A 15,758-nucleotide genomic window follows, 5' to 3' on the forward strand; every position below is an offset into this window, starting at 1 on the left:
ACTAGCACATTATTTTTCTGCTGGAACATTTTCATACCTTTTTCTGAGTGACTGAAAAGAGCTGCTTGTAATCGTGGAATTTCAGCTATGCATGCTATCAGCATTTCATGCACACTTTAAATTGTTCCTTTGCACTAAGGTAACCACTTGTGATTTCTAAATAGGTAATTCATTAGAAAGTGTTTTGGGCAGCATCTCAGCAAACTGCAGTTGCTTTAGCTGCTCCCACAACACAGAGGAAAGTTTGGAGCCAGCATAGGATGCCACTGAATGAGTGATTGTGGAATTGGCAGCCGTTGAAATCCATTGACAACTCAGAAAATCATCTGAACTAAAAACAATACAAGGAAATGAAGCAGAACAGTAGTACTGGTGGGTAGTGTGGGCTCATTTAGCACAGCAACAAGAAGGCCATATGCCAAACATGATTACAAATATTTAAAACAAGTATAAATCATAAAATCAATGAATGTACCATCACAGCTGAAAGAAAAATGTGAAAGTGCAAAAATATGAAATGGTTTGAGAAAACAAGTTTTGAAAATCCCATGATACATGAAAGACTAATTTGTCATAAGAAGCCTTTTTCCTTTAGGTGTCAGTAAGCTTTAATAATTTTGTCAAAAGCAGCCCATTGTAATGGCCTTTGGTTTTCCTGTGGGTTTGCCTATGCCTCTTAGTGCTTTTCAACAGACTGCATGAAGAACCCAATAATTGTGGCTTAAGTTACCTCATGTTCTCTTATTGTCATTTTTGAATTCCGGCTTCCGGCTTCCTGATTTCTTATTGCTTTTTTGTCTTGGTTATTTCATAATGTAAACCCTGCTTCACCTCTAACCTATAATGTAAATTGGCTTATGCTAATGATGCCCACAAGCATGTAAATCATGGTGAAAGTGGGAATAAGGAACCCAATTGTTTGGAAAGGAAAACCAGTTGCTAACAGATTTGATTATTTGGGTGGGATTTAAAGGAAGAGTAATCTCTCCTCTGTTCTCCAGCTGCATAAAATAGATTGAGATGTTCCTTTGTTAATGGGAAATATTTGGAAATTGGATGGTGAGAACCCTGATTTTGTTGGCTAAACTATTCCATTATAATTACAAACTATCCCAAAACTATAATCAAAAAACATCAGTACAACTTTAGAATTTTTAAGGGACAGTCATACATAGACAAAACTCTGACTACTTAACATCGGAGAAAAACCACACTCTATATAATCAGTCCCATTCATTTTCAGTGTGCTTGCTTGTTCTAACCGATTGTGATTTTAAACTTTCTTTTAAATCACAATGGAATAGCACAAGCAAGCTCATTGAAAATGAATGGGACTAGGATAATATAGAGTGTGTTTTTTTTCTCTGATGTTAAGTAGTCAGAGTTTTGTCCATGTATGACTGTCCCTTAAAAATTCTAAAGCTGTCCTGATGTCTTTTGATAAGTTTTAAACTATTCCTTTGCCATATTGTGGAAGCACCTAACTTCTCCATATCATATTGACATTCAACTCAGCCTTTTGGTAAGATATAAATGCAGGGTCTGCTTTATGAGCTGAGGCCAGTCCCTTCTTGGCTTAGACTGAGGTCCTGCATAAAGCTTTGGGGAGGGTTACCACCCTGCCACCTTGACCCTACTGGGGACACGATGTAACAACTGTTGAACTGTTGCCAAAGCAGAAGGTTTAAATCTCCTGGTTAAAAAAAATACACATTTTTAAAATGATTCATATTAGGATATCTGTGATTGTCAGAGTGGGTAGTGATTAATCCCATCAGGTGGGAAGCTTAAAAATGCCTCAAACCTTTTTTGTGCTGCTCTAGGTCATTAGTCCCTGAACTGTTGATAATGATTTATTTATATACTGGAGCCACAACCAACCAAACTAGACTGGAATCTTTTAAGACTGTAGATTACGAGCACAAACAAGCCACAATCACAAAACTCAATTGAGAAAATCTCTCAGTGCCACCATCATTGGTGGTTACTTACGGGCCGATTCAGTAAAATTTTCAGGAGAGCCGGCACTCCAAGGCAAGCGCCCACTCTCCCGACGCGCGCCCAAGCCACTCTCCTGGGTGCGCAATTCTGTATTTAAATGAGGACTTCCGGTAATAAGGAGGTGTTAGGAACACTAACGTGTCCCTAGTGCCTCCTTATTGACAAGCGGCGGCTGTCAGCAGGTTTGACAGCAGATGCTTAATTTTACCAGCATTGGTTGTTGAACCCACTGACAGCCATGGGTTCGGAAAACGAACACCGGCAAAATTGAGCGTCCGTCTTCCAACCTGCGGGCAGATTAAAAAAATTTTTTTTTTAGAATTTTAATTTTTTTTTATTTTTGGGACCTCCGACTTAATATCGCTATGATATTAAGTCGGAGGTTGTACAGAAAAGCAGTTTTTTATGCTTTTCTGTACACTTGCCCGGTGCCGGCCGAAATTAACGCCTGCCTTTGGCTGCACATTTTACTTTCTGTATCGCGTGGGACTAACTAATAGGCTCATCAACATGCATTTGCATGTTGTGGGCACTATTATTTATTTTATTTATTTAACATCTTTTATATACCGGTATTAGTAGGGACATCATGCCGGTTCACAATAAACAGCAGAACTGAAATTACATAATAACAAGGGAGCGTAACTAGGAGGGGGAATAACTTGAGAACAGCATGGAAGGGATAGTTAAAACAACAAGAGGTAACTCAGAAGATACTTAAGTAGAGGCTTAATGTTCAGTATCTTGGGGAAGCAGACCAGGGGGGGCACAAGTAAACAAGGTCCTATTCTGAGTAGGCATGTTTGAATAACCAGGTTTTTAATTTCTTCTTAAATTTAATGGAGCATGGTTCAAGGCGCAGGATGGGGGGGGAAGAGTATTCCATAGGGACGGTCCAGCAATTGATAAGACACGGTCCCGTGTAGAGGAGAGGCGGGCAGTTTTAAGTGGAGGTACAATAAGGGTGCCTTTATTGGCTGTTCTGATGGGTCTTGATGATTGGTATGGGGTAAGAGGCAGGTCGAGCCAGTTTGAATTATAGACATAGAGGGATTTGTGTACAATGGTCAGCGTTTTCTAGTGGATGTGGGAGAGGATTGAGAGCCAGTGCAGCTCTTTAAGGATGGGAGTGATGTGATCACCCTTGCAGGTATTTGAGAGCAGTCGTGCTGTTGCGTGTTGCAGCATCTGTAACGGCTTTATTTTGGCATAAGGGAGCCCAAGGAAGAGTGCGTTACAGTAGTCTAGTTTGGTGGGACTAATAGCTCGTATCACTTTGCGGAAATCTTGGGGGTATAGTAAGGGTTTCAGTTTCTTTAAGACATTGTTTGAAAAAGCCGACTTTGAGTATGGAACTAACATATCTCTTCATGTTTAATTGTTGATCGAAGATGACACCAAGATCTCTAACAGATGATTGGCTTTTGGGGGAGTTGGACATGCATTTTCCTCGCGCTATTACCCCTTACTGTATAAGGGGTAATATTTGCGCTTGGAAAACGCACATCTAGATGGGGGTTAATGGGTACGCTCAGCCTGAGCGCACTGTACTGAATCGGCCTGTTTGTAAATACCACAAATTTATTCATAGTTCAGAATAATTGAACTTCTAAATCTAATTTTGCCCAACAGAATCTACAACTCTAAATCTTTCTTGTTCTTGGATGCAGTTAGCTCCCAATACTCTGCTTACAGATATTTCTGTGCTTCATTAATAATATTTTAGTCTGTACTAGTAGCATCTGCAGCGATTGAGGCCTTCTGCAGGGGACATGTTATTCTTGTTCCAGCATTTGTCATGCCCTCACTTTTGATTTTCTATGCATATTATCTTATGAAATAAATGCGGGTAAGATGCTACCCTATTGTATGTGCTAGAAAACAATCTAAAATTTTTACACATTCATAAGCAATAATGCCCTGCTAGAAGTGGGTGCACATGCTTAGGGAAATTTTGCAGGGTTCCCATCAAGTCATAGGAAAACTGCATGAGTTTTGTTTTTTTTGACTAGCCAATGAAATGTTTGTGACTGTACTGGTGCTGCCGCTCTCTCTTCTTCCTGAAGCAGGGCTTTGAAACAGTGTTTCTTGAGGAACACACATGGTTTGATTTTCAGGATCTCCACCAAAAATATTCATGAGGGCTATTTGCATACAGTGGCTGTACATGGTTAATTTACAATGTAATATTTAATTTATCCTAGAAACGTGTTTAATACAGTTCTGAAATGAGCACTAAGAAGGTATTTTAATTGGGTTGGTTTTGCATGTTTCTTTCTATAATGTCCTCTTTTAGATCATTTAAATTATCCAGTTCATTGTTTGTTGAAAATGTTTATTGGTGTTCAGCTTTCTAAGTTTTGTGGTTTTTTTTAATGAGGGAGGAGGGTAATTCTAATTCAAAAAAACAAAAGTAATCTACAGGTTTGACAGTTGCTTATCTCTTATCAATAGCATTATTGGTAAGCATGCTGTTTAGATATTGTTTAGTATGACATATAGATAACCTTTCTAATATTCAGAAATGGAAAGTTACTCTATGGTTGTCATGGGAGGTCAGCCATGCAACATGAGACTGAAAAATTGCTTTCAGTATTAACTTTTTTTCCCCCATTAAAACAAGCATATATGGTAACAGTTAATAGAGGTAATACATGTAATTTTTTGTCATACTATCTTCTCACATCTTTACACTTGCTGAGGTCAATATTAAAAAAAGCCTAGAATGGTTAACATATCCAGCTAGTTAGCTGGATAAGTTAGCCTGGATATTCAGTGGAATAAATGTTGTGTTTAGTATAACTGGATAACTTTTAAACCTAACTGGCTATCTTTGATTATCACTGCATAGGTTTAAAGTTATCTGGCTAAAGAGAGCCAGATATCTTTATAGAGTTAACCAGCTGTACTCCAATGAATATATTTGGTTAAGCAGCTACAGTGAAAAGAGGCATACATGCCACTTTTTATTTTTAACAGTCTGTTTTCCATACCCTCACTCTGTGTATAGAACATGGGCCTTGCCCATGTAGAACAAGGCCACTCTTATTTATTTATTTTATTTAACACTTTTATATACCGACCTTCATGAATAAAATTCATATCAGATCGGTTTACATGTAACAAGGGGTTACATGTAACTCTAAACCCCTCCAAGTATAAGCTTGGCAGCCTCACCTCCCCAGTTTGCCTCAATCAACACTGAATCTTCCTCCTACCTCATCCCTAATCCCAGTACCTTTGCTAACTCAGTTTTGGTGCCAGGATCACTGTGTGCTGTATAGTAATCCTAGTTGCTTCCACCATTGCTCTTACAGTAATATGGAAGGGGGAGGGCAGACTGCTGAGCAGCCATGTCTGCTTTACTTTGAGCCCAATAAAAACTTACACTGGGGTGGGTTAGGAGTAAGGAGGGTTTTGGCAGAATAGGACAGGTCTTGTAGGACAACTAGGCTTAGTGGATACCTTATCCACATAACTCTGAAAATCCGAGTTAGCCAGATATCTTATCCAGCAAATTCAGCTCCTTCCAGTTATGCCCTCTTCCTGCCCTCCACTTGGCCAGCTAACTAGAAATGTGTCCGGCTAAGTGGTGCTGAATATGGTCCTCTGGGTGTTTGGAAAAATGGGCCTTTAGGCTCACACGCCACTTATTTTATTTGCTTTCAATAGCTGGTTATAGTCCAAAGAAAATTCTATGGAATATAGCTGGTTAAGGCTAAAGTTATCACATGTGGTTGGATAACTTCAGACTTGTTTCAGGACATGGCTACAGTTAACCGTAAAACTTATTTGGCTAACTCCCAATATTGGAGTTGGCCGGATGGGTTACCCAGCTACTTGTTTCCACCTCTGAAATGCCCATTCCTTATCCAGCTGGGAAATTGAAAACTAGACATTTAGCTCATTAACTTGTAAGTTACTTGGCTAAGTAGCTTTAAATATTGGCATCGCTCTGTGGACTATCAAAAGAGATAAAATGAATTTTTTTTATTTTTTTTTAGAATTCAGAGCTAATGATGATAATGTTAGAGAGAGACTTGCAAATGTAAGATCTTACACAAAATAATTCAACCATCAAATTGGCTACTTTACGGTTATGTATAATTATAGTTTAAGCCTATACAGTTCTGTGAATAATTATTTTAAGCCTATAAATTTCATTCTGCCTAAGCAACACTGTGTAAGCAGCATCCTTGGAAATCATAGGGGCATGTTTATATTACATTTTTATCTAAGGTGATGCACATTTTATTAATAGCTATGTACATTAGAAAACAGACTTGGAAAAAAAACTCTTTCATTCTTTCTACACACAGATTTTCAGCTGGTGAAATTGTATAGCCTACGTTGGAATATTGCTGTGACCCTAGGATTAACATCCCTACTTGCAAAAATTACCATGGGACATTAACTATCCACAGAATAGTAATGAACGCAGTATGCCTTTTGGAAATATACAAGCCTTAGCAACATAACGTTCCCTAATACCATGCTGAATTGTTGATTCAGTAGTGGCTCACAGAGAGGAGTGCCCCCTGTGTCATTCCTGTAGCACCCAGTCTTCCTGTCAGGTCTCCCGTCCTGGTTGTGCCTGGACCTGCCTAGATTTGGAGATCCCACAGAATCAATCCTCAAGGTTTGATGGCTACAGACAGTACCTTTTGCACTAATACTGCGAAGGTCTGTGATTTTCATTAAGATCTTTGGAAACATGTGAGGTTTATTAGGTCTTCTCTTTCTGATGTAGATCTTCAGTGCTTCCAGCAAGGGTTCTTGTAGCTTATCTACTTTTGTTGGTTCTTCAAGGTCCTGGCGATCTGGATGGGAGTGAAGAATTCACCCTTAAGTATAGCAGTTATTTGTTCAGCTTCTGTGCTGCAATAATACTGTACAATTAGTAATGCATGTAAAATAACAGTTCACTACCTGCATTTTAAACCACTTTTGAAAATCAGTAGATGGCAGCACTGAGCTTAAAAATAAAACAAGATATTTTAATAATGTGAACAATAAATGTCCTTGCCCTTTGTAAAATAAAACTACTTTTTGAGCTGCTTGTTTCACTGACAATATGACAGTATTTGTACTGTTATGTGTAGTATTTTTGGAAATCAAACACCTGTTTTTAACCACCCAAAAGTTTGTCTACTGGACTGTTGTGTGGTAGTGTTTTGTTTTGTTTTTAATAATCATGCATCTTTGACCTCAGATGCTAAGGCCAATGCAGAATTGTTAATGTGAAAGTGTAGTAGGGCCTTCCTGCTTGCTGAGAGTCCTCATATTAAGGAAATACATATTGACATAATCTGAATCAGGTCTATATTCAGTGTGTTTGTCCAGATAAGTTTGGTACTCAGTCAAACAAATGGTGGGATTCAAAAATCCCACTTGTCTGACTACTCCTGACATAACTGGATAACTTATCTGGCTAAAAACGCATTTGGCTATGTCGGGCATTCTGGGCAGTGAGCTGTTATTCAGTATTATCTGGCTAAGATAGTTGGATAACTTTAGGATAGCCAAAGAGTGGTCCTGAAATTTGTTGGATAAATTTAAGATAGTTGGGCATATTCAGTGGCATGCATGAATCACTGAATAACCCAGCTAACCCCCAAAAAAGGGGTGGAGGGGGGGGGTGATAGTGTGCGGTACAGCCGGCCGCCCACTATCACCCCCTTAGCACCATGGGAAAAGGTGCAGTTATTTCCTGCGGTGCTGCCCGCAATAATGTGAAAAACATCGCCCACAGTGCTGCCAGGGGATAAATCTGCCCAAACGCCACCCACGCTCCTCCCCTTCCCCTAATTTTAATAATACCACCACGATGCGCCCAGTATCACGTGCGGCACCAACACATCGCACAATAAAGAATGACCCTGTAAATTAGCCAGATAAGTTTATGCAACTAACTTTCCAAACATGAAATAGATACTTTTATTTTAAATCATTGTTCTTTTAGAATGAGAATTGATTTTAAAAGTGTTTTTGAACAAACCTCTTAAAAGGGACATTTTAGCGGTCTTCACCTTTGCCTGTTGCTTATGGCCAGGACTGGCTAGAGGTCTGAGTACTTGATTTAACTGACGATTCCTTCCCCACTCCCCCCATTCTTTGCTTATGGAGAAATCTTTGATCATTTGAGCTCTCTGTGTGATCAAAGAATGGGAATTAATGTACTGCAAACACTGGATTTCATCTTCTTTCAAAATGTTTCTTTAAATGTGTTAGGCTGTTAGGGAACGTGGAGTTAGTTACCTGTAACAAGGGGCTCTCTTAGGATAGCTTGATCTCAGCCCTCACACATGGCTGACATTATGAGATAAAGCCCATCAAAGAACTTTAACATCAAGTGAGGCATGCCCCATTGGGTATGTGCAGCCCTTGCCACTCTGCTGCATGGCCCCCTCAGTCCTTACACGTGCTGGGCCAATTTTCAAAGGGCCCAGCCATGCGCATAAACCCCTGGGACATGTATAAGCCCAGGGGCTAGCCAAAGGGGTGGGGCAAATTGTGCATCACATTTCAAAATCTACCCCTGAGGCCTAGATTTATCAAACCACTAAATATCGCATGAAAAGGGGCATGTTTTATAGTAATAGCCTATCGCAATGTGTGTTATCTTAGTGCTTCGTATAGATATTACTGAAATGCGTTAACTTTTCACACTTTGCGGTAATACTTAGATAATTGCATTTCCCTACCTGCAAAGTGCTCATTTCACCACTGGGGGAGAGACAGACTATCTACAAGGCCCTTGTAGTAGTTAGCTATTTATGCTACTATAGGAGGTCCACCTAGTAATTCGAGGTGAGGTTTTGGTAGTGTACAGCTTAGGGGCCACTTTTACATGCAGAGATGTACGAACAGAACAGTGCAGTCTTGTGAAGATTTGATGTCCTTCAGAATGAGGCAACTCACACAACGATGACATTTGTACAATGTTCTCTCAACCTAGTGTGCACTGTTCTGTTCGTCTGTCTCACTATGCATGTAAAAGTGGCCCCTAAGCCCTATACTACTACCTAAACCTCACCTCCTATAGTAGCATAAATTGCTTACTATGGTGCCTCTCCTAGAGGCTTTCTCTCTGTCCAGCCCAAAACAGAATTTGCGAAAAAATTGTAAATTGCGTTATGGGCATATTGCACAGCTTAACACAATTGAAAAAGGTGTAGTTATTTTCAGTGTTAAAACTGCGTGATATCCATTATGGCTTCGCGAAGCCAGCCCACTTTTGCAGAATTCTTGCCCCGAACTCCTCCCCAATCCCCCTCCTTTTAAAAATTTGCATCACACCATGCGTTGAGCTTTGTGTTAAGATGTTTTTCACATGTGAAAATGCCTTAACGCGATTTGATTAATGACCCTGTGAGTTTGTTGTCAAACCCAACTTGGAGACAACTGGAAGGTGCTCAAGCAGTTTTTTTGTGCAACAGGACAAAATCTAGGGCCTTTCCCTCATATCACATGACAAAAGTCCTCACTTCCAAAACTCAGGAAACACTTGAAAGCTAGAATATGAGATATTGCTCAATTCAGAGATTGCAAGGCTGCCCTTTCAACATCTAGGCTGTGAGAGCCAGATACCCAATATTGGGATGGCAAACCAGACCCCGGTTCTGAGAGAACAGCTTTGGGGAATTCCCCCAACCTGAATGAACCTCTGATGGACATTTCCTAAAAGATTGTCCAAGACATTTATTTATTTGTAACATTTTTATACCAGTATTAGTAGATACATCATACCGGTTTACATCATAACTGCAGGTAGAAATTACATTAAACGGGCAGGGTAAGGGACTAGAGAACAAACGCGTAAGCTAGGAGCTGGCAACAAGTGCAAACAAGTGCAGATACATGTGCAAAAGAATAGGTAAAACAATGTAAACGAAGAAGCAAGTGGCAAAACCTGTAGGAACAAAGTGAATAAAACAAGGTGAACTAATTTTATACATAGGTTCAGGTCAAGTGTTGTTGCAGCAAGGAATAAGAATGTGAGGGTCTATTCAGGGTAGGCCTGTTTAAAGAGCCAAGTCTTTAATTTGGATCTGAATTTGAAAGCGCAAGGCTCAAGACAGGTTCCTGGGAAGACACTTCCAGAGGGTAGGACCGGCAATGGAGATGGCTCAATCCCTCGTGGCCTTAAGGTGTGCCTTTTTGAGGGATGGCACATGGAGGGCACCTTTATTGGTTGCTCTAGTGGGGCGGTTAGTGCAAGGCGGAATGGCTCATCAAGCCAATTAGAACTGTGTCTGTAGATGGATTTATGAATGATGGAAAGGGTTTTATAGTGGATGCGTGAGGATATCAGGAGCCAGTGAATGTCTTTAAGGATGGGGGTAATATGATCAGATTTACGTGCATTTGAGATGGTCCTTGCTACCGCATTCTGTAGCATTTGAAGTGGTTTTATGGTGGAAAAGGGGAGCCCTAGGAGAAGGGAGTTACAATAGTCCATTTTTGAAGAGAGGGTGGCCTGGATAACGGTATGGAAGTCATTAGCATGAAGTAAGGGTTTTAGTTTTTTCATGATTTTGAGCTTCCTCGAGGATAGTGTTGATGTACTTTTTTAAGTTCAGTTGTTGATCAATCTGAACACTGAGGTCACGTACATAGAGCTGGTCAGAGATGGAGCTGTATGCTGGGTCGTTTGCAAGTGAGGGTTTAGGTGTTTGGTGTTGGGATATGAGAAGAAGTTCAGTTTTGGCGGTGTTTAAGGCAAGGTGGAGGTTTGTGAGTAAGGTGTTAATGGCAGTAAGGCATTTCTCCCATAGTTTTAGGGAGTCGGATAGTGAGTCATGAATCAGTATGATGATTTGGACATCATCAGCATAGAGGTAGAATTTGAGAGGTCAGATAGAAGCTGGCATAGGGGAGTAAGGTAAATATTGAATAGGGTAGAGGAAAGAGAGGAACCTTGAGGAACACCATGGGAGAGGGCTTAATGCGTGGATTCGGCATTGCCTATTTTGACTGAAAACTGTCTATTAGACAGGTAGGATTTAAACCATAGGAGGGATGAACCTGAGATGCCTATGTCCGATAGGCGGGAGAGAAGGTGATTGTGGCTTATAGTATCGAACACAGAGGAAATATCAAGGAGGACAAGGATGTAGCAGGGGCCTTGGTCCACGCCCCTGATGAGGTGATCAGAGAGGGAGAGTAGGAGGGTTTCCATATTGAAATGTTTACGAAAACCGAATTGTGAGGGATGGAGGATGTTGTGATCTTCGAGGTAGTCCATTGGGAATTGACTACCTTTTCCATGATTTTAGAGATAAATGGGAGGTTTGAAAAAGGGTGGAAGGACCTTAGGATCATTAGGCTCTAGACATGTTCAGTTCCCAATCAGGAAGCTATGAGGATCATAGTTCCCAGGTCAGTTCTGAATTTCCATATTAATTAATTAATTGTTTATTTCGGCTTTTTATATACCGGCATTCGTGATACAATCACATCATGCTGGTTTACAGTGAAACAGGGGCGATGAAACACAAAACTTAAAAACTGGAACCTGTGAGAGGAAAGAATGCAGTTACAATGAACAAGGATGAACAAAACCTGGAGGAGAGAGAAAGATAGTAGGGATTTAACAAAAGAGGAGGAATTATTTACAATGAGCTGAAATGGCTGCACTATGGGATGTTAATGGGGTGAGATTTAGTTGGTCTTGCAACCAGAGGTAATGAAGGATATGCTTACTGAAGGCCCTAATTCCAAGCCAGGGCAAAAATATACAAGACTAGCTGCTGCGTGCATCCCTCTTGTGACAGAACTTTGGGGACTCTTCTTTTCAAAGGAGATAGAAACAAAGCTATCACTGGTATGCTCTGCACATAGGTGAATAGTAGACCAAAAATTCTAACCAAGGACTGTTTGAGGGGGTTCCAGGACCTGACAATCTGTCCACCAGATACATGGCTCTGAGGACCATTCTGTGAGAGATGGCCCAATGCCACATATGGGCAGTTTCCTGCCATAAGAGGTATGATCCCATTGTGCCCTGTTTGTTAACTTAGAACACAGCTATCTGAATGTCTGTTTGGACCAAATCAAATTTATTGGCTAATTGAGTCCTGAAACCCTTCAACGCACTTTACCACCCTAGCTTCAGGAATTTTATCTCATGAAATTTTTCCTTAGCAGACCAGACAGCCTGGGTGAGACCCCATCTATATTCTCCCCCCTCCAAACCTAAGTTGGATACATCCAGGATTAAGGCAATTTCCACCAGAGGAATTTGGAACAAATCAGCCACCAGGACAGTCTTATAGTCAGATCTTAAGGGCCATTGAACTCAAGCCTGTGAAGAGGTGCCAGAGAAGCAACACATACAGTCACAGCCATAAGAACCAACAACCTTGACAGGACTAGTTCTTATTCTGTCCACAATGGATATTAACATTTGACTTGAGGGAAAAGGGCTTTTTCCCAAAGATGCATTAAACAGAATTTCTATAAATCCAATTGAGGTGACAGGCTCAGGAGGGATTTGAGGTAATCAATAAACTACAACTCTAACATCCAGATGTTTTTTTCTTATTCTGTGGCAGCTCTGAGAGACATACTCTTGACCAATCTAGATAAGAAAAACAAACACCTCCAACTTGTGTAGGTGCAAAAGCACTACTACAAGGCATTTTGTAAATATATAGGGGTAGATTTTAAAAGCTTGCGCGCGAGTGTCCATGTGTGCGTGCTACCCGGCGAGCGCACATGGACACGCAATTTTATAACATGCACTGAGCAGCGCTACCTTCCTCCGTTCCCTCCCCCTAACTTAACCTTCCCACCCCTTCCTCTAACCTTTCCCCCCTAGCCCTACTCTAAACCCCCCCCCCCCCCCCAAATGTTTATCCTACCTTTTGCGCCTGCCTCTGGGCAGGCGCTAGTTGCGTGCACTGGCAGCCTGCCGGCACACGATCCTCCAACACAGTGGCAATGGCTGCTCTGTTGGAAGTCTCTGGCCCCACCCCCGGACTGCCCCTGGACCGCTCCTTTTGTAAAGCCCCGGTACTTACAAGCGTCCCGGGGCTTTACGCGCATCGCTGGGCCTTTTTAAAATAGGCCCGGCATGTGTAACCCTTTTAAAATCCAGCCCATAGAGCGCTGATGTAAGGCCAAAAGGCAGCACACAGTATTGGACATGGTGTAGTCCATTGGAATCTGGGCTATACTCTATCCAATCCAGTGAAAGTCACATGCCAAGTCTTGGCTGGACTGTGGTCTGTGGCTTTTTGGCCCTCTTCTGTCCAGGCCAATAGAGAGGACCCTGCCACTCATAAGGGTGTGGGGGAGGTGGGAAACATCCTCCCTCTTTCATGCCTTATTCCAGAGCATCTTGGCTGTGGATAGTGTTTCTGGAATGATAGTAGAGAGGGTGCACAGTGGCCTTAACACTAAGCCACTGCTTCCTTGAACTTATTGTCCAAGAGATTATCTCCACTACATGGTATTCAAAATGTCAATGGTTGAACAGATCATGTGTTTTCTATACTCCAACACCTCATCCACTAGTGACTTTAGAAAGCCACTGTGCTTTGAAGGAGCTGCTCTGACAACTTTGGTTTTCATTATATCTCACATCTACTGGTATCTGAAGGACTGACAGGAAGCTATGCAAAGCATTGAATATAAGCCCTTGATATACATTCCACCCAAGAGTGCCAAGGATACTAAAATAGATCCTAAATCTATTGGCTTTCTTGAAGGTAGTGTTGAAGATCACAGACTGCATTAGCAGCTGCCTTTCGAATCCTAGAGTCCAGACATGAGAGTAGAATCCACTTACTGTATTTATTATGAATGATTATGAAGTAATCTGCTTTGAATTATTAAAGTAATGTGTGGAATAAAAATAAAAACAAAATGAAAAATAACCCTTAACTGAGTCTCCTAGAGGATTTTGCGGACAGGGCTACCATAATATCCTTGGAGGGAACTAAGAACTAGTCCTTTTGCAAGTATGATGGAATGAAATATGTCATTCTCTTCACAAAATTGCCAAAGAAGAGGTCGATTTTCTACTCTCCTGCAGAGGCGATGGGTCAGAAAAGAGTTTACCCCTACTAATCAGGAAATTCCTCAGATCCCTAGTCTCATCTCCATGATTACCCTGTCCAAACATGACTGGCATGACAGGGCATGGATCGGGATGGATTGCTATAAGACAATGCCCCAGAGAGGCTGTGGGACCCAGCCCAAATTTTGAGGAAACTTTCCCTGCCGATGCTCTAAAAAGGTGCATTGTTGCCTAATGTTGAGTTCCATCAGTACACCTGCACCTGATGTCAAAGCCCATTGGTTCATCTGCATATGATGTCAAGTCCCATTGGTGAGGTGGCACTAGAAAGGACTGGATGTCAGTTTGCATCAGCACCAATGTTAATGTCCATACACCAATGCTCTGCTCCTGCATAACAGGGCATCCTAGAGTTTGCTGTCCAACTCCTCAAAACTGGAAATGCCAGCACAGATTGGGAGGCAGAAGGAGAGGCAACATCTTCCTGGGCACCACAGGTGAATACACAGAAATAAAGGTTAACAAGACATTTCTATATAAGGTGATACCTTTATTTTGGACACCACCGTATTCAATTTTAACTTCTACAAGAGAAAATGGATTTTTAGTTGACAAAACAAAGTACTGAGAAACATCAGTACTCTTGCTTTTCTGCAACTCTCAGATGGAGCATCTCCATGCAGGGTCCCTCAATCTCATCTTTTCTATAGAGCCTACAGGTCACAGTTCATCTTTCTTGCTCATAGCTGCACAGAAATAAAGGTTAACAAATAAAAACACAACTGCATGGGTGGCTAGGGCTGCATATGCCTAGTGGGGTGTGCTCAAAGTTTCTAAAAGCTTTGATTTCAAAGTTCCTTGCCAGGCTCCAGCTGATGATGTCACTCATGTATGAGGACTGCCATCCTGCGTGTCCTCGGAGAACACTAGGTTTTGAGAGTCAGTGCAACATAGCCAAAGTAAAAAAAAAAGTATGTTTGTTTTTGTTTGTGAGAGAAAGGAGGGAAGGGCGTGGATTAAGGAACTGCTATCAAACTGCTGCAGAGGATGTATTCTTTCTTTTGGTGTATAAAAGGTTTTTATTTTTAATAAACCCGGAAACTACCAAAAGTAAGCAGCTCTTTGTTAGTTTATTTTGTCCTGCCTTGGGATCTCTGGGGCAACCCATGAGCATGCATTGCTCTATCAGTGACCTTGCAAGAGATGCTCCACCTGAGAGCTGCAGAAAAGCATGAGTACTGATGTTTCTCAGTATTTTGTTTTGTCAACTAAAAATCAGTTTTCTCCTGTAGAAGTTAAAATTTAATATGGTGGTAGAGCATTATGGGGGGGGGGGGGGGGGTTAGTTAGCTGTGTTGATCTGTGGTTGTTTTACAGAATAAAGTGAATTTGAGAAATATTTTGGGCTGTTGGACAGTGCAAATATACTAATTATGTAGAAAATGTTAAATCTTAAGATGAATAAACAGTTTATGGAGAACTAATTTATCAAGTAATGTATTTCAAGATGTTTAACATACTTCTACAATTATACAGTAGCATAGTAAATGATGACAAATAATGAACAAAATAGCCCATACAGTCTGCCTAGCAAGGTGTTTTAAGGTTGCAACTGCCACTTAAGCTCAGCTTCAAGAAGTTGACCTTGAACGCTCGATACATGATCTGGGAAGCCAACCACAGTCACTCTGCTTCCCAGGCCTCACGAAAGACAGCCTCAGCTTTTTTGGTG

The 15,758-nt window shown here is 41.1% G+C and overlaps 1 protein-coding gene across 3 annotated transcripts in view; it reads right to left on the reverse strand.

Moving 5' to 3' along the window:
- RARB (retinoic acid receptor beta) overlaps window positions 1-15,758 on the reverse strand; it is a 399,229-nt gene that overhangs the window by 451 nt on the left and 383,020 nt on the right. The window contains exon 7 of one of the 3 annotated variants that reach the window (XM_029589450.1): window positions 6,663-6,821. The exons of 1 other annotated variant lie outside the window; for it this stretch is intronic. In XM_029589450.1, the coding sequence (XP_029445310.1) occupies window positions 6,663-6,821 (159 nt within the window). Of the gene's footprint in view, window positions 1-2,539; window positions 6,822-15,758 lie in introns of those variants that run through there. One more of the 3 variants, XM_029589449.1, reaches the window with a different exon arrangement.

This window comes from Rhinatrema bivittatum, chromosome 2, assembly GCF_901001135.1.
Source record: "Rhinatrema bivittatum chromosome 2, aRhiBiv1.1, whole genome shotgun sequence".
NCBI lineage: Eukaryota > Metazoa > Chordata > Amphibia > Gymnophiona > Rhinatrematidae > Rhinatrema > Rhinatrema bivittatum.